The 26,279-nt window shown below is 40.1% G+C and overlaps 1 protein-coding gene across 5 annotated transcripts in view; it reads right to left on the minus strand.

Moving 5' to 3' along the window:
* The window catches only part of LOC105367479 (rap1 GTPase-activating protein 1), a 184,958-nt gene that overhangs the window by 16,548 nt on the left and 142,131 nt on the right, over nucleotides 1-26,279 (minus strand). For 4 of the 5 annotated variants that reach the window (XM_011506203.1, XM_011506201.1, XM_011506204.1 and 1 more), the window contains one exon: nucleotides 6,648-6,968. In XM_011506203.1, the coding sequence (XP_011504505.1) occupies nucleotides 6,648-6,968 (321 nt within the window). Of the gene's footprint in view, nucleotides 1-6,647; nucleotides 6,969-7,524; nucleotides 7,678-26,279 lie in introns of those variants that run through there. The other variant, XM_011506205.1, reaches the window with a different exon arrangement.

Below are 26,279 nucleotides of genomic sequence, written 5' to 3' on the forward strand. Positions count from 1 at the left end.
TATAATATTTACAAGTATACAATGTACACTCAATATTTTAATAGGCTGCCAACGCAATAATTAATATTTACACGGTATTATTCCTTTTGTATGCTGCGTTAAATATTGCAATCAATTGGTGCGACGTTAAGTGACGTAAAATATATCGAATATCACGTCGATACTGGAATATTTATTTATTCACCTTATCGTCAAAGATTTGCCAGCGGTTTCTCTAATCACTTCTTCTTCACGGTCGAGCTTACCTATCTCTCTCCCCCTCTCTCTCTCTCTCTCTCACGCTCACGCTCACGCTCAACACGGCAGATTATTTTTCGCAATCCAGTGCTAAATCACAATCGATAGAGTTGGATGTTTATATTTAATTAGCGCGCCACTGAACTATTCGTCAGCCGAAATTAGCAATTATCCATTAAAGAATGAAGGGTAAATAAGTAACTGGAGGCAAACTTGGTAGTACTTGCACATGCTTGTCTGACTCTATTAAAATGTGTGTGGGCGCGCAGGCGCGCATGTGGGCTCGAGCCTTCCAAGTTATTCGACGTCGTCTTTCTCGAGTAGCGGGCCATTCGAGTTTCCGTAAATAAATAATGCGTCGCACGTCAACGCAGACGAGTTAAAAGCGAACGAACGAGGGAGAAAGCGGGGAAAACGGAGAAGTTGAAAAATTTGTGCAACGAGGCCGAGAGGAGCCCTGTAACGTTCCTCGGCAAATATCTCCACGTTAATTCGCAACATCCAAGAGCCACGTCCGACTGTATTTCATTTTTCAGTTTTGAAAGCTGAGAAGCCCGGGCGGGCATTAAGGTCGAGTTCGATTTTCATTTGGGCTCGATGCAATGGAAAGAAACAAAGTAAAACCGATTTCTCCAGCGAAAATGGATAATATGGAAGGTGAAGTGAATCGCAATATTATATTAAGAAAAAAAGAAAAGAAAAAGAAGAAAAAAAGATTGGATTAACGAGTGTTAAACATTAAGCGAAGAGCAAATATAAAGATAAATGGGAGTATCTTTGTCCCCTTCCCACCCGCCGACACATCAATGATTCTCTGTGCAATGGGCAATATATGATATTAAATAATAAATAAAAATGAATTTAATTTTACAAGGAGATGAATTGCTTTTTGCACATTTTTTTTTTTTTTTTTTTTTTTTTTTTTTTTTTTTAATGAATAATATAGTACTGTTCCGATTAAAATAATTTTATCTTTACGTGAAATATATTCGAAATTGAAATGTCCGTTGGCCGAATTTAAACAAAATACTGGAAGAAAGGAAAGCATTAAACGATGAGCATAGAAAGAGTAGTTAAGAAAAGACAGACATTGTGGTGGGGAGGGAAGGGTGGGTGGGGGAGCCAGAGAGAGAGAGAGAGAGAGAGAGTAAGCGAGTGAGTGAGTGAGAGAGAGAGAGAGAGAGAGTACGAACATTGTGAATTTGTAGTGTGAGAACGTTCCCACTCCCACGCCCAAACTACTCTTTTCCTGCTTCTTTCTTTCGCGCTCCTCAATTAGAAGTGCTTCTTACGAACATTGTGAATTTGTAGTGTGAGAACGTTCCCACTCCCACGCCCAAACTACTCTTTTCCTGCTTCTTTCTTTCGCGCTCCTCCCCACTCTCGTTCTTCCTTTATCTCGATTTTTCTCTTTATATGCTCGTCACTCTCTCTCTCTCTCTCTCTCGCTCTCGCTCTCTCTCACTCTCTCTCTCTCTCTCTCTCTCTCTCTCTTCGCGCACACTTATATCGTTGTGGCTCTTGCTCCTCATATTTTCCTCTAACCGAGAGTTTATACCTCAGCCTTTTGAAGCAGTCACTTTTTCCACCGACGTACGCCGTGCTTATTCAATTTTATATTCGCGTATAATCCACATCGGTTTATTGCGCGGTAACACCGGGGGAAAGATCGTTGCGATTCCTATTGTATACCCCTCCTATAATCTCGGCGCTTTTCCTTTTATGAGACGTAAGACGGAAAACAAATACGACAACCGTATGTTTATTCGCTTATAATAAAATTCTGTGTTCGTAGCGATGAATCTTTCTCGGGGTTTAATTTCAGTTATACAATATATGTTTCCCGCCGAATGAAAACATCGAGCTTAATTGCTACGTAATTCAACGATCTTTATGGCGCGAATTCATCGAGGAATTTACTTTTTCCACCCGTTCGTTCAATTTTTCTTCTTCTTCTTCTTCTTCTTCTTCTTCTTCTTCTTCTTCTATTATTTTTTTTAAAGCACCCACGAGCTCGAAATAATATGTGCCTTATATTGCCACTGGAGCTTCTAGTTGTGCAGGGTTGCTTGCCTAAGAAATCCGTGGAAAAAATAAAAAGCTCTGTAAAGCAGCAGGATTCTTCTTCGTTTCAATAAAGGAGCGAGTATCCGTTCGTCTTCTCGACAGACATTATCTCGGCTATAATTTTCCACTGTGACAAGGCTAATTCGTAATTAATCCTTCATCGCGATAAATACATTAAATTCTAATTGTTACGTATAAGTCGGGCGTAAAGGCGTTTTCAACAAAACGCAAAGGGTAGCGACCGTAACTCATTACAGTATAGATTCACGTGTAAAGCGGAATCGCTGATAATGACGGATATGCGCTTAAGTAGAGCGTCGCTTCCATTTGCTTTTCACCAAGAAATAAAAAAAGAAAAGAGGAGATAATAGCCCGATGGAATCCTCGGCCGACAGTGACGTTAAAACCTTTATTCTCAATGCAGTCAAGAACATTCCGTTCACGAATGTGAACAATGAGCGGCTGCGGTAATAACGCGTGCGGCTGTTCGTCCAATTAAAAAACCATTACATATCCCCGTCTTTTGGTGCGCTCGCACGACGCCTATAATATCCTTTAGTGCAGCCAATACCAATACGCCCCCCACCCCACCCCGTTATCTATATTTCAAAAAGGGCAGAAGAAGGTTGGTCCACTCTCGCTTTGACGGTTTCCCTTGTGAGCGCACGTATTACAGCCTCAAAAGGAAGAAAGACGCGTATGGGCACTCATCCGCGTAATCTTTTATTCTTCGTGTACCCTCCGCGCGGGAGCTTTTGAAAAGTGCATCCCTTCGATGTAAGGTTGCGGGTGGAAGGAATAAACGCGTCTACATTGCCTAGGCGAGCATAAACGCACTCGTACGCGTATCGTAGGATGCGGAAGTCGTTAAAAATGTGCCGATGCACGAGGAAAATCTCCTTTTCATTCTTTCAACTATCTTTTTATACGTTCGATCTTGCTAATATCCCAACTACCATCTACACTTGTTGAGGTCAAGTGGTATGTGTACAATGTCGCTCGTAGCGTAACAAACAGCCAGCATCCTCCTAATTGCCGCAAGAGGATATTTTTCTGATTTTTCTGATTTTTTTTTTTCATTTGCAACTGACGCGATTGATGGGTGATGTTAAACATCGTTTCCTCCCTTTTTTCTGGCTCTTGCACGGACCTACCGAGTCTCGTGTGACTTTCACATTGCACAGTCATTTTCTACAATTAGTCAATGTCGGATGGCGGAAATCGTCCCTCTGAGCATTACCAAGGACGAGACTAATAAACGAAACTCGCGGATGATAATGTTAGTAAAAAAGTTGTTCGTTTAGAAAAACTGTTGTCAAACGAACGACAATAATAATCATAATTACGAATTAAAATGTATATATCGCCGCCACTCGCTGGTAAACAGTATAATAACGTATCGAATGCTTTATCCTTTGTATTTAAAATCTTTACAATTACTCAGCTGATGCAAAGATTACAATTACTAATTATATATATATATATATATATATATATATATATATATAGCAAATACTGCATTCTTAAACTAAAAGAAACAATACGTGTGTTGCTGTAATACTGTATGATTTTTCTTTCATAAAAAGAATAATTTAAATAGATCCTTAAAAATAACTTTATAAGTGTTTCAATTACATTTTTCTTTTTCTTTGTTTTTTTCTTCTTCTTTTTTTTTAAATTAATAAACCAGTTGTGGTCGCTAATAAATCATAAAATAAGATAAGACATAAATGTTTTAAATCACATTACGTACGAACTATTTAAATGAAATTGAGAACAGTAAAGCTATTTTAAATGTTGTAAAGCACAAAGCTATTTGTTTAGGCTCTAGAATACTTATTTCAGACAAATCAACTGAATAAATTCTTATTTCGTAAATATTTAAACAGTTGGCTGTATATCACTCAAGATACTAATTAATTCAACGAATCAATCCAATATACTTAATTTATATATAAATCTTCTAATTGTCATTAACTTTAAGTCAAAAATTAATTTTCTAATAACAATGTATTTTATTAACATTCTCTACCGTTACAAATAAACGTCTATTTCATTTATTATATTACACTGATAATAACTTTTCTGCTTAATTAATTACTATCGGCAAGTGCTTTTGTACTAAAATTTTTTACGTCCTCTGCCATATCAAACATAAATGAATGAAGTTAATTAATTTTCTTACACTTTTAATGGGTATTGACAATTCCGTATTATATATTCGATTACGAAACAAAACATTACCATTCCTTACTAGTAAATCTATATAAACATTAGAAAACAACGTAATAATTCATTTTAATACAATTTGTTAGTTGTGCCGTACATTAGTGATTTTTTATTATAACATTAAAAATATATGAGCCATATTTTTTGAAACTGTACAAAAAATTTTTGTAATTAATATGAAAAGAACAAGATCATGATCGTTGGGCAATAATACTTTCGATTAATATGGATGGACAATCGATCAATGGATTCAACGTGATGTGTTAAAAAAAAAAAACAAAAAAAAAAAAACGTAAGACCAGAAACAGAAGAGTATGGGTCGTCGGCGTATACCAGTAACGACGACTTTTTAACGCCGACAAACGTCTCGAGATTAGAATACAAAACTTCTTAATAATAAAAGCGCTGACATTTATGCTATTCGTGAGCTGTTTAATGACAATGAATATAGGGATAGTAATTTAAATAGAAAAACGTGATAAAAATCTGAAAAATTATACATGTGTATTCACAGGCATTGTGGTAATCGACACACATCTTGTCTATGTAAACATTTATAAAACATTGTAAATACATTAAGTGTAATGATAATTTTCGCGCGCGCGCGTGTGTGTGTGTGTGTGCGCGTAGATAGGAGCATTAATTTGTAATATTGTGAAGTTACGGGGCACGAATGTCATTTTCTAATGTTTCGTAGTATTTTCATTACAATGTGGAATGTTTTTGAATTGGCAGTTAGACGTTATACAACTTATCAGAGCATAATAATTATAACTTTGTATTAATGAAAATTAGATTCTATGGGTTTATTGCATTTTTTACAATAAAACACGATGTTGTTATTAAAACAAATCGTATTATTGTAAATCTGTGAGATTAATTAACTTTAAAGTAAACGCTAAACTAAATTCAATGCATACGCAAATAATCAACTCTCCGTTTTATTTACGATTCGCGTGATTAAAAAATTTTTTAACATATTTTTAATTATTCTTAAAGTTAATTCAAGCCATTGCATACTTCAATTAATTATGCACATTACTTATTAACGCAGCCAAGAAGATTAGTAATCCTCGAGCACGAAAGCCATGTGAAAATCAAGGCCATTGTATTTATGTAAATATTAAAAAGTAACTTCACATTTATCGCACAACAACTACTACCAACAATATTTATAAATTTTATATTACTATAAGAATGTTATATGACGGAGCGTAGCTTCAATTAGCCGGCCTTTATGCACATCGCGATAGTACTTGAATTTGTTATATTATAAGTTTGTTAAATTATAAGCGCTCTGGTAATGAAGAATTTTTATGTACTCCCGACAATTTATAAATATATCCATTGATATTCGCATCACTAAAACTTGCGACATTTTTTAATTGTCCGCGTGTCAACAACTACAATGACGATTTAACCACATTAACGACACTACGTTTTTTTAATAAGTAGCTCATATAGTATACGTATGAACAGTTGCACAATTCATTTACGTTTATCTTACATTATCGCAAAGACAGTCCACATTTATAAGGTTTATAAGAATTTATATTTCGTGAGTAAGCGAAGATTATTTAACTATTAGAATTTATATTTACCTCGTGAAAGAGAGAGAGAGAGAGAGAGAGAGAGAGAGAGAGAGAGAGAGAGAAAATTGTCACGACTTTTGATAAAGCCCAAGTCTTTGTATTGTAATACTATCTATTGCATATAACAAAGCAAAGAAATGCAACGAAATTTTTTCGTGTTTCATCATTACTATTTTATAAATGCGTAGATAGATAATTGGTCATAAACGAAGGCCACGAACGTAATTAAAATTCCAAATGACGCTTCCAAAACACAATTTAAATAATGCCAAAAGCTACGAGAATCTAACACGAATTGTCATAGGCTAACCTCAATTGCAGATTTAATCTTCACAGTCTAATCTCACGTCTCTCGCTATAATAAGCACAATGAATAAATAATACAAAACTTGCATAAATTGTACAATGAATTATTCATTATGAGGATGAAGGAGGCATGGGGATTCGCGCCCAACGCTCGGGCATTAATAGCGACACGCCTTCGACTAGGCGATCCCATCTCTTTAGTTAGTAAGGACTTACCCTGCCGACGAAGAAGCGCCTGTAGCACTTGGCCGTGTCGTCCTGGTCGATTCTCGGCTGCCAGGCCGGCTGAGCCGGTAGCATCGCTCTGCCCGCGGAGTCGAGGTTGTGTCTGTGCTCGGTGCCGTCGCACCAGTATCCCGGTGGCGTGACAACCATCGGGGGCGGCAGGGCCAAGGCCGCCGACTGCTGTATCGCCGTCTCCATCAGGGCGCGTCCGAGGGGCGCCTCGCCCACGGGCGACGGCACCGGCGTCGGCGTCCCGCTCTGCTGGGTATTGGGACTCGTGTTACTCGCCGCCGTTCGCTCATCTCGGGACGTCTGTAAGCAAGAGGATGCAGCGGTTAACGAGATCGCCAGCGAAAGCCCTGGCGACGATGGCGACGACAGCGCCGAGAGTAGCACTAGCACCAACAGCACCACTAACGGCATCGCCATACTTTTTAAGACTAGACAATGTCATTGTTGCTTCTTGGCGAGGCTGAGTTTAACGGACCACGCGCGCCTCACTTCGTGTCCGTCGGTCATCCGGCGCACTCTCTTGGCACACGAAACGAAGCGCGCGGGACTCGTACTCGTGGAGCCCCAAGGCTACGCCCGGGCCCAGTTTATCTCCGGCATACGGGGGCCTAAGTGCGGCCCGCATTATCGGGCGTATTAAGCGAAGGGGCCGGCAGCCGTATCGAATTTAGCGGCCGCGGCCCGTTCGAGCGCTTCGCGAACGAAATAGGAAAGCGTCTGGGCCGAGGAAGGGGAGAACGGAGCTTGAATTATTCGTCGTAAGACCTTATCGCCCCAGTGTGACCCAAATGCGCGTCACGTTTCAGGAATTTTCCGAAGGAATAAAAATGAAGAGAAAACAAAAGCGAATATGTACCCAGAGGGAGAACCTCGAGGTAAAAGCGATCTTCGCCCGTTCGCGCATCGTCGGGCTTTTTGAAAGTTTTCGCGGATATAAATAGAGAGTTTGGACAAGGGAAGGCTGACGAAGGCGAGCAAACAGCTCTCATCGCACTACTACGGCAATATCGAGTGTTCATCTCTCATTCTCTCGGTCGGCCGAGCGCAATAAACCCAATGTTTATATTATCTTATCGTAACTGTACTATTGTTCGCCGCCGTCGCCGCCACCGCCACCGCCACCGCCACCGCCACCGCCACCGCCGCCGTCACCGGCACTCGCTGTGGTGGGAGAGAAGGCCTCTCGTTCGAAGCATTACGGGACTTTAGTGTTTTCCGCGTGCGTTTCGCGGACGCGCATCACGAAGCCTTCATTTCTTGCCTACCGTCGTTCCCTGAATTTTCACGTGCGTTTTTTGCCGCCTCGTGCCCGCCGCTCTGCACTTTGTAAGCTACGCGCGCTATTAAATTAACAAGGAAGAAAGGGGGCATCGTTAGATGGGACTTTTTGTATGCCGCGTAATTACACGTGTACGCGCCATGTCTTCTTCATGCTCACCTTAAAATACCGGCTTTGAATATTTAAGAGGCATTGGGTATGCAATGTTACGCGATTCGCTTAGTGAGAAATTTCCATGTTCTTTCATCTAAAGTTCAACACGAATCTTGGAAATTAAATTGTCTTGGCGACGCAGGCAATTGAATTTGCTCGATCGATTTGCTTAACGATCCTCTACTATCCGCTTGATATGTATGATTTGCATTAGTGATATGGCAAACCGCTTTCAATGTTGCAAACACGAATATGATCAATTTATTAGTGAGATATGAAAGTAATAGTTGTTATAAAACGCTCGATATAACAAGGGCAAACATTTGATTTAGCTGGGAATGGAAATAGCATTCGAACGAGCGGAGCTCCTCCAACGTTCACAAAATTTATATTGCATTAAAAAATAAGAACGTATTCGTCGACCAATCGTTTGTATGATAAAACTCCGTGTAGGCGTGTATGACATTTCAGACGTAAATGCCATACGAGCATATGAACAATTGATTTGGTTAAACATTCGCATAATGGAGTATCCTTGCTAATTATTAGCGAGAAAAAATCACACACCAAACAACGTCAGCTTATAGCAAAAAAAAAAATAAATAAATAAATAAAAATAATAATAATAATAATAATAATAATAATAATAATAATAATAAAAGGCAAAGAAGATGAAGATGAAGAATATGTAAAAGGCTATGAATTATTGAGTCCGAATTTCTATTCGCGAAATCTCGAATTTCAACAAAATGTCTGAGCCATAAGCACGACGCTACAGGAAGCCAAGACTGCGCTTTCGTAGTTGCGAATTCGATGCCGTGCGCACTTCCGCCATAGCAGCGAATAAATATAGTACGGTGAATTTCGCCGCTTTAACCATTCGGCATTCAATGCTAATTAATCGCAGGTGCGCAATCGTCGCACGATATTACGCCAAACGGAATATGCAACATTCGAGCTGGACTGGGGGCCACGAGGAAAGAAGGCTAATTTATTATCAACGGTTTGTCATTGTACTAATTAGTCAAAAAAACAAAAAAACAAAAAAAAAACAAAAAAAAAAAACAAAAAAAAAAACAAAAATAGAAATAATAGAACCATTGGAATGGTTGCTCGATGGGCTCCAATCGGTAACCAATAATATGCTCGATTAATTACGAAGGCAGCCGCACTTTTCACGTGCCAAGGGGTTCTCGAGAGGCACGAAGGCTTGCTTCTCTACTCCGCTTGGCACCCCCGTCGATCGTCGAGCATTGTCGAGGAATCCCAGTGGATTGATTGGCGGAGGAGGGAAGAAAGCGCGGATAGGAAGTCCCCGCTACGTGCTCAACGCGCGCCCGACTTTTTTTCATCGGCAAATCCGAAGGACGATGGAGAGTTTCGGGGAAGGCAGTTATCGACGGAAGCTTTTTTGCGAATAGCAGCGGGGTGGAGGTGGGTGGGCAGGAGAATCATGAGCCGATCTATGATGGGAAGGGGCGGGGAGGGAGAGGAGGAGGAGGAGAAGGAGGAGGAGGTGGCGGAATGGAGGAAAAAATTACGCAGCTCGGGCGCGTAATGACCGCTGCGATTACGATTATCGCGTGGCCCTGGCTCGCCCTGAGAAATGTGATTCCTCGGACGAGTTTTGCGCGCAGGGCAATTTTCGAGCTTGCGCTGCGGAAAATTGAGGAATCGCTCGATTGCGGCCAAGCGACGAACGCTCTGCCCGTAAGATAATCATTACGGTCGCCGCTAAAGTATGCGGATGGACTCGGTGCGTGACAGAAAAATGATTTTTTTGTGTGTGTGCGTGTGCGCGTGCGTGCGTGTGGGAGGGAGGTAGAGAAGATATACGAGTGGTGAGGGTGAGCGGTAGGGAGGGAATGAGGGATGGAGGGGGAGGGGGGGGGGGGGGGGTCGCGAAAAATTCCAATTAATTTGTGGTGGATGGAGGGGCGTGGGGGGGGTTGGCGGCGGAAGGGCGAGCTGCATTTCGTACGTTTCCTTCCGCCGACGAATTGCTCTTTCATAACGGTGGAAAAATAAAAATGCGTAGGTGCTGTCAGTATAGCCCGTATGGTGGATTGGTCGAACTCTGACCACATAAATATAAAAGCGCCATCGCGCGCTCTCCATCTGTCCCGATGACTTTTGAAGTGGCTCCTCTATCTGAGCTTTAACATATCGTTTGACGCCTATTGGGATCGCCTTGGGACATTGGCGAAATAAACATAAAGCGGGCGGCGTACGTAAGTATAATAGGACTACCGGCTACGAAAATAATAAAATCTACGAGTCATAAATTTTTTCCCACCCATTGTGCGATGCGTGCGAGCAAGAAGCAGCTGAAATTGTTAACGGTTCTTTCTTTCCCCATCGCTATGCAGTGGCGTCACTTAACGTAACTTTTCCATTCCTTAAGAGGAAAACCGTCGAACTACGGGCCAGAATATAAAAATCTTGGATCGCTTTGTAAAAAAGCATCGCCGTGCAAAAGGAGAAAAGTATCGACACGCTCGATTTCTGCACTATTTTTGTTTTTGTTTTTGTTAATGTTTTTTATTTTGGTCTTCTCTTTTTTGACTTTTTAGTTGTAGGGGAGAGAAAAATTGCACGAGCCTAAGCTATTGCGGTCGAGCGCCAAGAGTCTTTGATGACTTTTTTTCTCTCTTTATTATGACTCATGCCGTTATGAATCGCACTCGTTCTTCATCGCGGCCCCGAATCACTCGATGATTATTAACGCGTCGGATTTACGATTCGCTCCGCTCTGCGACCAAACAATATGGAGTCATCCGGGACTGGCGCGAGCGTAGTTTAAAGAAACGGGGACGGCGGCGTTTCCTCCATCGATTAAATAATTACCTGAAAATTGTTCACCGGACTATGAAGGCCGAAGTGTGGTTCTTCGGCGCTGCCTTTTCCCGACGAAACGTTTAAAAAGCACGCGAAAGTGCCATGGATGGGGAAATGTATCCGCGGCAATTAGCGCTTTGATCGTGGAGCGATAATTAAATGAGGCGCGGCTCTGTCGACAACGTCTCTCCCCCACCCCTCAACCCCACCATCTCATCCGATCATCCTGCCCATTTCACTTCCTTCCGTATTCACTATTAGCTATTTTGATTAATTCAGACTGGATGAAGAGGGTTCTCGCCTCGAATTATCATGTTTTCGACAGGGCGTGCCATTGTGCCTCCATTTGTGCTGGAGAAGGAACGCAATTTTTTTTTTTTTTTTTTTTTTTTTTTTTTTTTTTTCAGGATTTGCTAATTCGAATTTTTACGCAGCTAATTGTAGAGGAATGTTGAGTGGGGATTTTTTGGGTCACTATGTTCATCACGGCGAGTTTCCAAAAGTTCTTGTTAAAGGGCCACGGGGAAAGCAATTAAATATGTGTTTCAGTGTGTGCGCAACGATTTTATCTCGAGCAACGAACAATTCGTTATTAACGCGATCGCTTCATTACTATTCAAATTCGAATTTTTATTATCATCGATTTTACGTTCCAAGGAGAAGATTTGATGAAAGGTCCTTAATGTCCTCAACGTGTCAATTTAATTTACCTAATAAGATGATAATCGCACTTTTAATGCGTGCGTTGTCAAACAAATATACGTTACGATGAAATCTCACGGCACCGTTAATTTTCATTTGAATTTAAAGCGAAATTAGAACACACTATTTTAAAAGTCTCCGTAAATTGAGTGGAATAGTACTTGGGTCGGGCGAGTTAACGACACTCTAATAACCAATTGACGAGTATCTAAGAAAAGCCAACTAAATTTATATTTTAATCTAAAAATCGACATCAAAGTATAATACCGACGATACGGTGGATTCGAGCAGGAAAGCCGTCGCCAAAGGTTTGTCTTTGGAGACACAAATCCCGGCAGATATTTATCAAAGGGGATTAATTAAGTAAGTGTCGTAGCGCAGTCTCGTACTCCGTTCCATGGCTTTCCATTGGGACTGAGGCGAAGCCTAACAACATATGCCGACCACCCGTGCGAAAATTGGGATTCCGAAAATTCTCGACTCTCGCATTTAAAATTCTACGTTTGACGGCTCGGCGAGACTCTTCGTCAACGACGGATAACTTTGTCACGCGACTCCATCCCCCCCCCCACCCCCCCCCGCCCCGCACACTTTCCCCTTTTCACCGAATGGAAATCTTGGTCGGAGAGTTTTATGCATCGAGCTTTGCCGATCGACGATGCAAAAAACATTGATTCTCCTATGTACCAAAATACACATGCGAATGACGTAGTCCGCAAGCCCAAACGTAAAACTTTGTGATAATCATATTTTTCACTTCGCCAAATTCCATAGTCCAAAAATATTGTTCTGCATTTTGAAAATAATATTTCGGTATAATTTATGTGAAGTTAAGCCTCGTTATTAGCCGTTATTTATCTTCACTATTTCACGCGTTTAAAAAAGTCGCCCAGGCCGAATATTCGTTTATTAAGGGGGAAAAAAGAAGAAACAAAAAGCATGTGGAATTATTTCAGATGTATCGCCACAAAAATATCATAGCGATGAAAAGTTACTTTTTTAATCTTTGCAATTGTAGGGCAAACAGTCGGTACTACTCTGAATATTGCCACGTAGCTTTTAATGAGATAATGAGAATGAGAAATCAGTCGACAAGGATATTGTAAACAGCGCCGAGCGAAATGCAAGAGTCAAAAAATTAAATTCGTTCATTGTTGCAATTGCGAGAAGATTAAGCGATAAAAAGAGCGTTATAATTTAATAAAATGAATTATCAATGTTGGAATTATAGAGGCGAATGGACGGGCTATTATATCGGACGTTTAGTTTATTTCAACTATGTTTACACAGCCAGGCAATATAAAAATTTATATATTCGTACTGGGGAATTGAGAGAGAAGTCAATATGATTATAGAACTCTATGCCGTTCAATATTATTCTTCTCTTTTTATTGTGAAAATATTGCTAATATATTCGAATTAACGAATAAGCGTATAATGGGCTGATATTTAAACGAACAAGTTGATCAATAAAATGTAACTAAGTTTTGCAAATAAACCTGCCATTCTCGTAACTTGACGCGCACACAGAAATTCGCCAACAGTATATTTACCTCATTACCATAACCCAAATACATCGCTAAAAGTGATATTGAGCTACTTATGGCACGATATTTACACCGATACCTGCCTAATCGCACCATTACACTCCTATAATCTCCTGTCTAATTAATTTCCAAATCTCGACGACGTAATCTCATTATTATTACTCTCAACATTATTACGAACAATGCGCAGATGTATATTGTGTTTTAAAAGTTGTTGAATAAAAATTGCCGTTTAGTCATTTGCATATAACTTTCCGAAGGCAAACGATAATTTAATAAACATTTTCTTTACTCTATATTGATGTTTATTACATTGTAAATAATCACCTGTCATGATATGTCATTTACATAATCATAATAATATTTATAAAGCTTATGTATCTCATTGTTACGTTTACAAAATCAATATGTACGAAATTTATTAACATTCTCCATTTTTCTTCTTCTATTCTTCTTCTTTTTTTTTTTTTATTTTATTTTTTATTTTTTACTCCTGAGACACTAATAATGCGTGACGAGTTAGGTGTAAATAAATAAATGAATTTAATTTGTCTTCAAATGCAAAACTTTCCATACATTAAAATTGACCTTCTCATTCCAATATACATTACTTTATTATTAGATCTTTATTTGATTTTAGACTTAACAAGTGGCAATAATCATTTCTCGCATTGTCCGTAATGAGCAATAACAGTTGTTGGCTACCATTTCAATAAAAAAAAAAAAAAACAAAAAAACAAAAAAAAAATAAATAAATAAAAAAAAACTGAATTAGCAAAATACGTCACAATTTCGACCAGTAAAAATGACGCCGATATTATTAGGATTTAACCAATAACGAAAATAATGAAAAATGGTCAGCGGCTATAATGCGCAACGCTTCAATCTAATATAAATCCACCAAGATTTATTTATCCCGAGCGTCTTACTTATGCATAGTAATGATCATGATTATCGGGTGTCGTCAGATCTATCAGCGGCTCAAATGTGAGCAGAGGCGCGGAGGCATGGATATTACGATTATTAGCCTACCTTCCTCTCTGTCTGTCTCTCTCTCTCTCTCTCTCTCTCTCTCTCTCTCTCTCCTCGGTCCGCCTTCGCCTATCTCATTGTTAAAAATATCTCATCTCTCGTTTCCCTTGAAGGTGGTGGTTCGCTTCGTAAGATAAAACAAAAAACCAAAATACCAACAAAAAAAAAAAAAAAAAAAATTAGCGAACCACCATCATCGGTATAAGGATCCACAAAAAAAAGTTCGGCACAGCGTCAACCCCCTCTCGGGGTCACTGGAATCCAAAGATAGGCGCCGCTGCGCCATACGGATAAATTTAAACGGTGTGGCGTTGGTCGGTGGTCCGAGGTGGGGTGGGCTCAGAGGAAGGATGGATATTTGGACGACAAGGGCGTGACGGCGAGGGAGGGTGATGAGGCGAGGGGGAGATGGACAAGGCGAAAGGCTTAGTGGAATACGTGGAAGGGTATTTTCTGCTTTCGAACGAGCTTGGCGAACCTAGGAAGCCAACAGCCGCGATGCGATATCTCCCGAATTATTTTCAAAAGATGGTGGGGGTAGTGCGTGGAAAGTGCCTGAAAGGCCATTAGGATTTTTTCATTGCTCGGCTTATTACCTTAAAACCCTTTGGACGCTCTGCTTCTAGATGGCGCCGTCACATTTTGCGCCTCTCGTCAGACTCGTCTCCTTATTTACTTAACGGACGACGGCTGAGTCGTACACCGAGGGGTATGCTTATTCATAATTTTCAGAAGAGTTATGGCGTTCACAAATTGTGCAAATTGTGCAAATTGTGCAAATGTTGTCGATTAACTATGGTATTGGATTACCGGAGACCGTTAAAAAAATCCCACCGGCGAGTCGAGCACAGACATTCTCCTTCGCTTAATATAATAGCGGTTTTATATTTTATAATAAGAGAATAAACGTTCGATCCTCCTCGTCGCTTACGTAACGCGAATCGAGAAAGATAGCCTGTTTTAATAATCGCCCGCGTGTCTACGATTTTCATTGCGAGTCGCGCAATTTTATTAATATCCAATCGTGAGGATTTTAATAACAATAAGACAAGTTCCAAATGTCTCGCTTTCACCCGCGAACAAAGAGTCCGATATTACGTAAATTCTTCCTCATTTTGTCGATTATAATTATAATTATAATAATAATTATAAGCCACAGTGTTTATTTACAATTAGGCGCGAGTATTTAGACGAAAGGTAAAGATTAATGATTAATAACAGTATGATAACTTACATGGACGTGTAGACATATTACCGAGCATAAATTAATCGATGTCATCGGTAATAACAGAAAGTATATTATAAGCGCGCGACCTTGTGATCTCCTTATATTCTAGTCAAATTGTCAATTTGACGGAAAATCTCGAAACCTCGAACACTAATTTAAACACTGCAATAAGTCGTGCGTGTCTCGGTCGTTCATTCTATTTACCTCTGTCAGCGAACGCGTAGATCCTTATCCTTGAATACGATCGATCTAAGCGAGAATGGAACGGCGATATTAAAGTCAATGCGACAGGTCTCTCTCTCACACTCGCACTCACTCTTCTTTCTCTCTTCTCTCTTCTCTCTCTCTCACTCACTCTCTTCTCTCACACACGCGCACGAACACACGCACGCACACACTCTCTCCCACTCAGTCTCTTCTCTCACACACATGTACATACACACGCGCGCACACACACTCTCACTCTCTCTCACTCTCTCTCTCTCTCTCTCTCTCTCTCTCTCTCGGCACCCGATTCCTCCCGTCTTTACGTGTTACGATAACAGCCTATTGCAAACTTACTTACAGCCCCTTCGCAACTGTTAAAGTTTAAAGTGCAAAGTTGCTCGCAAATAGAACGAGCGCGCATTGGACGTATTTTCGTAATGAAAAATACGATACGAGGAGCTCATTAGCCGGATGATAATCTCGGTCGACCATTGGCTTCCTGCGACAAAGCGTAAGCGTCGGCGTAAATGAAAATTGTCAAAGGGCATCAAAGTCCCGAGCCCTTGATAGACGTCTGTCGCAAATAATATGGGTTATGTGTATCGCCCGTTCGGTTGAGGGGCGGGGGGGGGGCGACACCATAGACCTTTCATCTACTCGTCTTCTACATTCTAGGTAATTCCGTTGCCGTGTTTTCATAAAAGTATCAGCCTGACCAAGTTCTCGAAAAATGTTTTATATTTAAATTTGAAATCCGGCAAAGCTCTCAGACCACTGTATCATCTTTGTCCGTCCTTCGTTTCTCTACGCAGAATGTCACGTACACAACGCCAGTAGAATTCTTTATTTAGAATTATTTAAGAGCACGTCGCCGGTAAAATGTCAAGTGTCGTCGATACTCGATTATATCATTATGCTAAAATGGCCTTTTCACCGATGCTCAATGTACCCGCGCGTCGCAGAAATTATTAATAAATTTTCACTCAAGCGTCCGCGAATAGTCAAAATATGCGAATACCACTTCCAAAGTATGAATCATAACGCTTGCTTCATTCGAGCGTTAAAAAGTATCTTCCCTATCATACGATTCGTAATAAATCGCATACGTATGCTCGAGAGCTATTCTTATTTAAACTTCAGCATCTCGAAATTATTCTAATCGAAGCTTAATTACCTTCCCTTCGATTACATTCAATAAATAATAATTGACATTACAATTTTACACACGCGCCGCCTGCACGCTTTTTCGAATCATAAAATTATTACGAAAGACCTTTCAGCGACGTATATGGCGGCTCTGCGCATATCGAGAAGCAGATTCATTTACAGCATTCTAACAATTGTAATCTTACTTAAAGAAACAATGACGACACCTTAATTATCTATAAATCGTGCGACTACTAGCCCCGTCAACTTATTATCCCTCATATTTCAAGCGAATGACTTATGTAAGAATGCTAAATGTCAAGAAAATGATCCAAAAAAAAAAAGAGGACAAGAAAAAAAGTAAAACGAACCAAGTCGTAAACGTGAAGGATTCAGTAAGGAAATGCAAAAGGCGAGGTAGACGTAGGTATTGGCCTCGCACATATACAGAAACGTTTGGAGCACCAACTCGACGTCGCTTGCCAACGCGAGCTTTTGCTAGCTCGGCTTAAGCTTTCTTCATACGCGGCGGCATGCACATGACGTTTCAATATTTACGCTTCTGTTAGGGTGACGTGCAGCTGCTTCATTAGTGCTAATATAGTCGGGAAACTTATTTTCACTGCCTTATCGCGCGCATCCTTCCTCGCTATAATTGAAATTGAAGAGATCCGCTGTTGTGTATTGTCCGTGCCGGTACGCTTTTCATTTTCATCTCGATATATATATATATATATATATATATATATATGTGCTTTTTCTCGTGGAGAGGAGGATAGGGGAGCGCGCACATGTACGCATGGCGCAATGCGCACGAAGGGGCCGACAAGTCGAATGGAAATGAAGTCGCGGGACTGAATTTCGTATGTGCATTGCATATGGAATAGTTAGAGCGATGCGACAAGTCGGACGACTACATAAAACTGGATGTTTATCGAAATTGAGCTCTATCCATCTCAGCGATCATTATATATTAGTTGAAGGATAAATGATGATGGCGACGAAAGCGCATTCGTTGTAAGTAAAGCAACTTGATTGCGGAAAGTAAGACTTTGCATTGCGCGCAATAGATTTTCAGCGGTCGTATTTTTTCAATCTTTTTCCAAAGTTTTTGAAAAAAAAGAAAACAAAACAAAAAAACAAAAAACAAAAGCAAAACAAAAATCAATAATGCACTTGTTGCAATGAATGCATTTTGTTTTAGGGTGAAGGAAAGGCTTCGGATGACCCGGGCAAAAGTAAGGATATTTAGCGAACATTTTCAAAGTTTAAAAAACGAGCTTTACAAACATGGAAAATGCCAGCACGTTTTAACCGACGATAATAAAGCGACGTGGAGTATTTTTGGATATTACTCGCACTTGAAAAGTTCTCCTGAATATATTAGACTGATATTTCGTGAAATATAGTGATGACGAGCATATACAGTAGGTATGTCTGTGTCGATCGATGCTTAATGTCCTTACATCACTTTACTCGACTAATTTAAATTAAATTCTACTTATAAGAGTTTTACACTATTTCGAAAGTAAATTAAACTATTTAATGAAACATTCATCGAGTCTGCAACGAAATATAAGATAATATTAGTTAGTTATTTCCAAAAAATAATCAAGTTTGAAATTTCTACGATTTTAAATATGAAATAAAGATCGGCTATTTTCAACAAATTTTTGAGAATTATGTATTTGTATTTAATATCCATTCCATTATAATTATATATTTTTTAGAAATGCATCGATAACGGTAAATTTCTTTATCAACCTCGGTATTTCTATCGGAATTTTTTGCATTAATAATCGATAAGAAATTAATAAAAACTTCATTTTCCTTTCAAAATTTCATCGGCTGCTTATGAAATTCAACTCGTTTTAACAATTATTTTTTACGGCTGATATGTAATTCGAAAGTGTCAGAGTTTCTTCTAATTTTGATAAATAATTATTTAAATTCCTCGTAAAAAAGATGAAATTTTTAATTTTCTGATAACACGAGCGAAATAAAAGCACACGACACGTTACGATGCCCGTTACCACATATTTTTTATATTACGCATTTGGATAATGAAACTCCAATACGTAAACTAAAAGTCTTCTTTGATCCAAGTACGCATATTATTCTGAAAAATTTTTCAAACAAGGGCTTTGTAACATCAAATGAATGGACTTCCTCAATTTACTAATTTCCATAACTTTATAATGAAAAATAATTTAGACGATCCATTATGTAATAACCTCGAAGCGAACAACGCCATTGCCATCGCCTATCTATCAATATTAACTAGTAATTTTTACGCACAAATCATTCAAAGTCTTATGAATTCTGTATGAAAAAAAAAAAGAAGAAGAAAAATATAAATAGGAAGGGGATAGATATAAAAGTATATGCCATTGAACTGTTTCAAAAGGACAACAATCGTGCAATATGAATAACACAGCAGCTCATCACAGTTTATTCCTTGCTTATTAAATTATTCCTAGGCCGTCTCGCAATCGGACACGAAAAGAGATAGAGAGTTGAAAACAAAATAAAAAAATACTAAATAAATAAAAAATAAAGAAGCGCAGCGGTAAAAATAATTGCAGGAAACGTCGATTGTATACTTCATCTACGTTGGCTGAATGTAAAAAAAAAGATAGAGAAAAAAATTGGAGAGAAAGAGAGAGTGAGTGAGTGAGTGAGTGAGTGAGTGAGTGAGAGGATGAGACACGCCACCGTAGGCTTCGAAAACGTGCAGATGTCTTGCGTCGAGTGAATTATCGTATGTTGCGAGACCGCGTGTTCACATTTGCCCCTATACATACACACATATGCATACGTGTATGCAGAGCTCGTGCAGACGAAAGAGCGCGAGGAGGATCGGGGTTGGGGAGAGCCTTTTACGCCGAAAGGTTCCGTAGGAAAGAACTTCAAGAAACAGTATGCGAGAGGGAGAGAGACAAGGAATGGGCTATTTATAGGAAAAAGTGGCACGCGCAAGCGTACACGCGCGCATTCTGATTTTCGGGGATCTCGAGTAGAGCGAAAATTTCTGATCTCCTCAGCTTTATTTCAGAGCGATGCGCGATTACTCACTTTTTGCGTAATTCCTCGACGTCGGCTTAAGTGCCATTTAGAGTGCCATTTATCGGACAAGACGCTTCGTTTAATCAAATAAACAATGTTTTATGATTCGCCGGATTTTATAAGACGTTAGAATAAATTATTTGTTCGTTTATTTGCAATGGAATACCAGTAGGTTTGCTTGTTTTATTGCGTTTACGCGCATGTTTACTTTAGTGTGTATTATTTGTAATTCGATTAACGACCAATTAAACTAATTTTGCAGCAATGGCTATTTGTTACATTTCTCTCTCTCTCTCTCTCTCTCTCTCTCTCTCTTTCCTCATCTCCCCTCAAAGAATCAAATTCTTTGAAGATTATGTTTTATTATTTCGTAATTATAACGCTCGAAATGAGATAATATAAATCATTACTTTACCTTAAGAATAATGTCGGATTAAAGTACTCGTGCAATTATACCGATCGTGTAATAATAAAGTTGTTATTGTTGTTGAAAGAAATTGCGAGGAAATATATCAGACATGCCACTCGCACAAATGCAAATTCATCCATCGTACCTACAAGCGAAGTGCAGAAAAAAAAGGCATTTCGATGTCATTCGGTATAGCGATCGAATGACTTATACTATTATCTTTGTTTATCTTCTTCTCAATGAATATGCACTAATTTGCGTAAATAAAGGTATATATTTGGCTGTGATCACGTCAGGCACCATTCACAGATATAAATACGTGGATGCCAATATAAAATTTAAAAAAAATGTGTCGCACGGTGAAATGTGTTTTTAATTTTTGGCTCGCGCTTAAGCTAAAAGTAAAAGTTGTTTGACGTAAAACCAGTTACTTGGTGCGCTTTCGACCAATAACATATTCAGAAAATTTCTCGAAAACTTGACTTGTTCTGACAACTGTTATATACCGCCGTCCGATCTTATCTCCAATGCATACGAAAAGACAGACTTCTTTCTTTCTCAGTTCGAAAAGAAGGAGCAGTTCTAGTTTTTTTCCGAGCAGCCTTTGTGGCTTTCACCGTTGAGCGATGAAAATTAATTTCGCGTGACTAAATGAAACGATTGAGCCTTAACTTGCATTAATTGCGATTATTATGTCAAGTGTATTCGTGGCGACAAAAAAAAATCAAAAATTCAATGTCGATTTTTGCATTTTTTGAGACTATAGAAAAAGAGGACTTTATAACTGGGAATATTGAATGCAATTATGCTAAGTAAAATTAAGCAGGGAGGGACAGAGGAGAGAGAGAGAGAGCGAGAGAGAGAGCGAGAGAGAGAGAGAGAGATGACGTAAAACGTACGTCCACAGCGGCGCAGACTTTTAATTTTGAAAATGTCGAGTATCGTATATACGAGAACTTTTTACGGCCGTCAGCAACTATTTTTGTCCTCTTCGAGACTCTACACCTGGAATAATAAGAGACACTTGGCTGCGAAACTTAGTTGGACCGAGTAAGCTATAAAAACCAACTGTAATCTGCCTTTCATTTGCCTGTGCACGTGCTGGAATAAGAAAACAAGTATACGAAGAAGAAAAGACGGCAGAAAAATGGACGACGCTTAATAAAGAAAAAGTGAGAGAGGAAAATAGAGAGGCTGAGATGTGACTGTTACCTCGAGTCATTTAAGCAATTTCTATCGAAGCGCTACCGTAAAAGCAATTACGCGAAATGCACATTTACACCTATACCTTTTCATTTTATCCAATTTAATAGAATTACAAAGATAAAATTTCAATTCGTTAGACAGAATCGATGAATCATGTTTGCGGTATGATTAAAGTACAATATATTTAGAGTGTTTGAATCAATGGCAAATAAATTAATGAAATTATACTGAAGCTGTAACGTCAACTTGTGTAGGTTCTCCAATACATCGAATTATTTCGATTATCAATAGATAATTATACATACGGCAAACGTAATATGATTTTGATGGAATAGTTAATGGGAGGTTATTTTTAATATTTTACCTAATACCGTTGTTATTCGTTGTTATTCTTTGAGAAACGATAAATATTACGTTTAAAACGATGTCATAAGTGATGAATAAGCAAGGATTCGAAGCTTTTAGTATTTTTAAATTGAAAAACTTGAGTTAGGACATTTTATCGAGAGCAAAACAAACTTAGGTATTTAGGATTGTAAGGCAAGTTTAACAGAAATTAAATGAAAACTAGGCAACGCGTAGGTCAGAAAATTGTGCATAGAGGCATCCACACATCGGTGGTGTTCGCGCGCGCGTATTCCAGAGCTCAATAATTCCTATAATTTATGTAATTGCGAAAGCGAGAGCCGAGAGAGATAGAGGGCGAGATGGGAATGGCGGAGATGGTTAGCCGCCCACAATTGCACGATCAAGTAGAGTTGCGTCGTGACGAAAGAAGTCAGTAGTAGTATCTCTCTCTCTCTCTCTCTCTCTCTCCGTGTGAGAGACTTAATCCGTTCGATGACTCTTTTCACCGCGCCTGCACATAATGCCGCGCGTACCACATCTATCGGTACTTCTTATACTAACGCGCTGACCTCGAAGAGACTCGGGCAATAACCGACGAACTTTCGCTCCGTTATTTACCTGAGTATACGCCAATGTATGTGAATATTCCCTTCTTGTCTATCAGTCCCTCTCCCCGCTACCGCGGTCAACCCCACCACAACCGTCCTGTGGCGGCGCTCGTTCGCCGAACCTCCATCACAGCCTCGATACATTGATGACTCTTCCACGAGGCGGGAAGCACTTTATTTTTATGGCTGATTTATAGTAATTATTATACGCAATTAGCATTAACGACGTCTTTAGCGTCTCACTTTGTGGACTCGAGCGACGTGGCGCTCGTTCTTTCCTTAATATATCTCTTCAGCTTCCCTCGTAAATTCCCTTTCGTATTCTCGAGCGACTCGAGGTTATCGATACCTCAGTTACTGCTGAGAAGAATCGAGAGTGCATCGGTTCTCGGAACGCGAGCGCGCTTATTTCGACCTTATATTAATAGTTAAGAAAATAAGGGAACCCGAGGAGTGACAAGATGGTTCGGGTGGACTGGTTCGCCACGCCATTGGTAATCATTGGTCGTTCGGTGTAATTAGTAGACAAGCGACGTGCCGAGCCATTCCAATAACCAAACGGAGCCAAACGGCGACGCCCGTTATTAGCGACGAGCAGCAAATTTTATCTCCAAATACTAATGGGACGAGCGAAGTCGAGTAAAATTTCACGTGCGTTGGAAAATCGGGGCTATCGGGGGGGGGGGGGTATTGGGCGCGAAAACCATCAGTGAAAAATCAGAGCTACGTCGCTTAATCGTTTCTTCCTAATTAAGCATCGGGAGCCACGGATTATCTTCCATGACGCGCGTCATTTAAAGAAGCGCAGGAAAAAGGATCGCCGAGGATTCGGTGGGAGACAGGGGATAGGTTAGCAGGATGATATGTAAGGATCCATCCATGTAAAGTGTCGAGTTATATGATCGCCGCGGCGTGTAAGCGGGTGTCGTTGGGCTAAGTGGGATGGGGCGCCGGTATTCACAGTAGATCGGTCGATGCCGAGACGATGATGTAGAGCGGCTCGCTACTATTATTTGCTACTTTTTATCAAGAGCATGGAAAAGAAATTGCGTGAGAAGGTGCGAAGAATGAAAGCGGAGAAGAGTCGTGAGTGGAAAATGTAGCGGTCATCGCTGCAGCGATCGAGAGTCCTCTAGTGCTTTCTCAATTTACGTTAATAAACCTCTTTGGGAAGTCATTGGCTGCGAGTGTCCCTTTACCGCTTCGTCATTCCCCCTTCGTCGCTCGAAATATTTCTATTTCAGTTTAGTAGCGCAGGCCATTTGTCGGTTTGATTTACGCGCATTGTGCCTACATACACGGAAAGCATAATAGTAGATAGGCCGGCAGTTCGCTTCGAGCGCGTGATTTCGAATTGGGCGATGATTCTATTTGCGATTTTACGTGGTTTCGCTAAAACCGTCCGACCTCTCAAGCTGTAGTCGACAACTGGCGTTAGACGAGCTACGAATTGTTATTAGTGGAAGAAATTGCCGGGGCCCGCAAAAATCTACGAAATACGAAACTCTCATCGCATTCGAATAAATAAATGCTCGAGATCGTTGATAGCGATAATTATACACCCGAGCAATATAATAAATTAAATTAAAAGGAAAGGGACGTGTCGTGATACGTTTTGTCAAATTTTTTAACACATCACGTATATAAGTAGTGGCAATTATAAATGAAGTTTTCGTATTTAAGAAAATTGTGCATTTACACATATGCAAATATCCTTGGTTGTAAATTCTAGCGCATTCTATTTATATTCCCTTTTAAAAATATGTATAATATACAGCTATACATTCGGTTGCTGCACAAGCAAAATAACAGCAGCAACAACAGCAAAACAAACAAACTGACAAAGAAAAAAAAAATCAAGAAAAATCGAGGTGAAACACGCACTTGTGCGTGTTTACACGGGTGAGAAATTTGTAGGTTAGGTTGGCGCTGGGGTCAGCCAAGTCGTCCGGCTCGTTTGAAGTAGAAAGCTGGAAGAGTCGAGGAGCGGCAATAGTTCCGGTAGAAGAAAAATAAGCTCGTGGCAGAGAATCGACACGACCACGAGGAGATGACTTCCAAGTAGATCTCGCGTTAAGATAAGCGTCCGTCTCTCGTTGCGACGTGGGCGAGGGGAAGGAAGATATGGAGATGCGCGGACGCGCGCGGGCGGTGAGTCATTCTTTGGGGTCGAGAGTAGACGCCGGGAATTCCGCGAGTCAAGGAAGAAGAAAGGGTCGGGCTGTTGTAGACGCGTCTCTTCTCTATATAGAAACATCGCTGTCGGTGGCACCCTCCGGCGCCTTTTGCGTTACCACTTGCGCGCCCGAAGGTACACACTAGACTCCTTTACAGACATTTTTTCTCATCCTCGCGTCTCGACGTTCACTTCTCCAGTCCCTTATTGTCTTTTTTCATCTTTTTTGCCAGCCGGTTTCTAATTGGCGAACACGGTATTTCTAATATCTTTTTTTTCCGCTAAATGGACCATGTTTTTTTTAATGCTTGGCGTAACAGTGTTCGAGCGAGAGAGAGAGAGAGAGAGAGAGAGAGAGACGAGGACGGTTTCTCGATTTAACCGTATGTTCTTAATTAAGGCTGTTGCATTCCCTTCACCTGTCTCATGCACCGCTCTATCGATTATATATATATATATATATATATATATCGATATAATTAAAATATAAAAAGTATTTGTGATAATTAAAAATATTAGCGACTAGATAGATTAATGGGAAATTAGACGAGTGTTATACAGTTCAACGACCACACGTTCGTTCGTCTCTTTGAAGCCACAGAAATTAGTTAGGCGTTAAACAGTATGCACTTTCATCGTTGCACTCGTACGCGCACGCGCACGCGCACCGTACAATGCGTTTTATAGCGATGTGGTTGGTAAACGTAAAAGAAGATTTTAAAAATCTTTAAATAAATAATAAGGAAGTGTATATTTGTGATTTACCGACGCGCGTGCAAGAAATTATAGAAATTCATCATCGATCCTATTTTGTCAATATTTTTTAAAGAAATGATTGTGAAAGACGACTATTGTATCATTGTAATTAGTGAAATACAAGAATAATACAAAAGTTTCATAATTTTTAAAATTGTTGTCTATTCAGTTACAAGATCTACCAAGTTCGCCAAACAAAAAAAAAACCTTTTTTTCAACGTTCTCCCTTTCATTAGCTCGTTCCAATTCAACTCTATTCAATTCCAATTAATTGAAAAGTTTCCCCGAGACACGAGAGGAACAAATGTTGGAAAACATACGTAATTAAATATCGAATAAAATACGTTGTAGCTGAGAAGGTTTGCGACAGAGGCTGACAGAGGTGGGCAGGCGGGGGTTGAAGGAGGATGACAGGATTGTGAGGGACAGAGAGAGAGAGAGAGAGGGGGGGGGTGGTGGAGTAAGAGTGAGAAAGTGTGAGTGAATAGTAGTCGATCGATTGCTCGAATCGTAAGCCGATTCCTTACACGCTGGCTAGTCGACCACGTGTGCGCATGTTCAAGCGAATTCCAGGAAAAGCCCTGGATGCGGTGAAAGCGCGGCTGTGTGCATTAAACACAATTAGACCGTCGACATGACTAACGCTTAGGGGGTCGAGAGAAATGCGCGTCCCTTGCACTTGGTAACGAGCGCAACCGTAGCTTATTAACTGGATAGGGACGACGCGGTGCCAGTTTCAGTGCCTTTGCTGGATGCTGTAACCGGCACTTTTCACGGTTAAGGCGCAAGTGCAGCCGACTGTAGGCCTTCCTGGGATTTCACTTGGGTGACCTGATATGCATTTTTATGTTTTATCGCGGAATCGAGAGACAGAGACAGAGACAGAGACAGAGACAGAGACAGAGACACA

This window comes from Ceratosolen solmsi, unplaced genomic scaffold (genome assembly GCF_000503995.2).
Source record: "Ceratosolen solmsi marchali unplaced genomic scaffold, CerSol_1.0 scaffold7, whole genome shotgun sequence".
In the NCBI taxonomy this organism is placed as follows: Eukaryota; Metazoa; Arthropoda; class Insecta; order Hymenoptera; family Agaonidae; genus Ceratosolen; species Ceratosolen solmsi.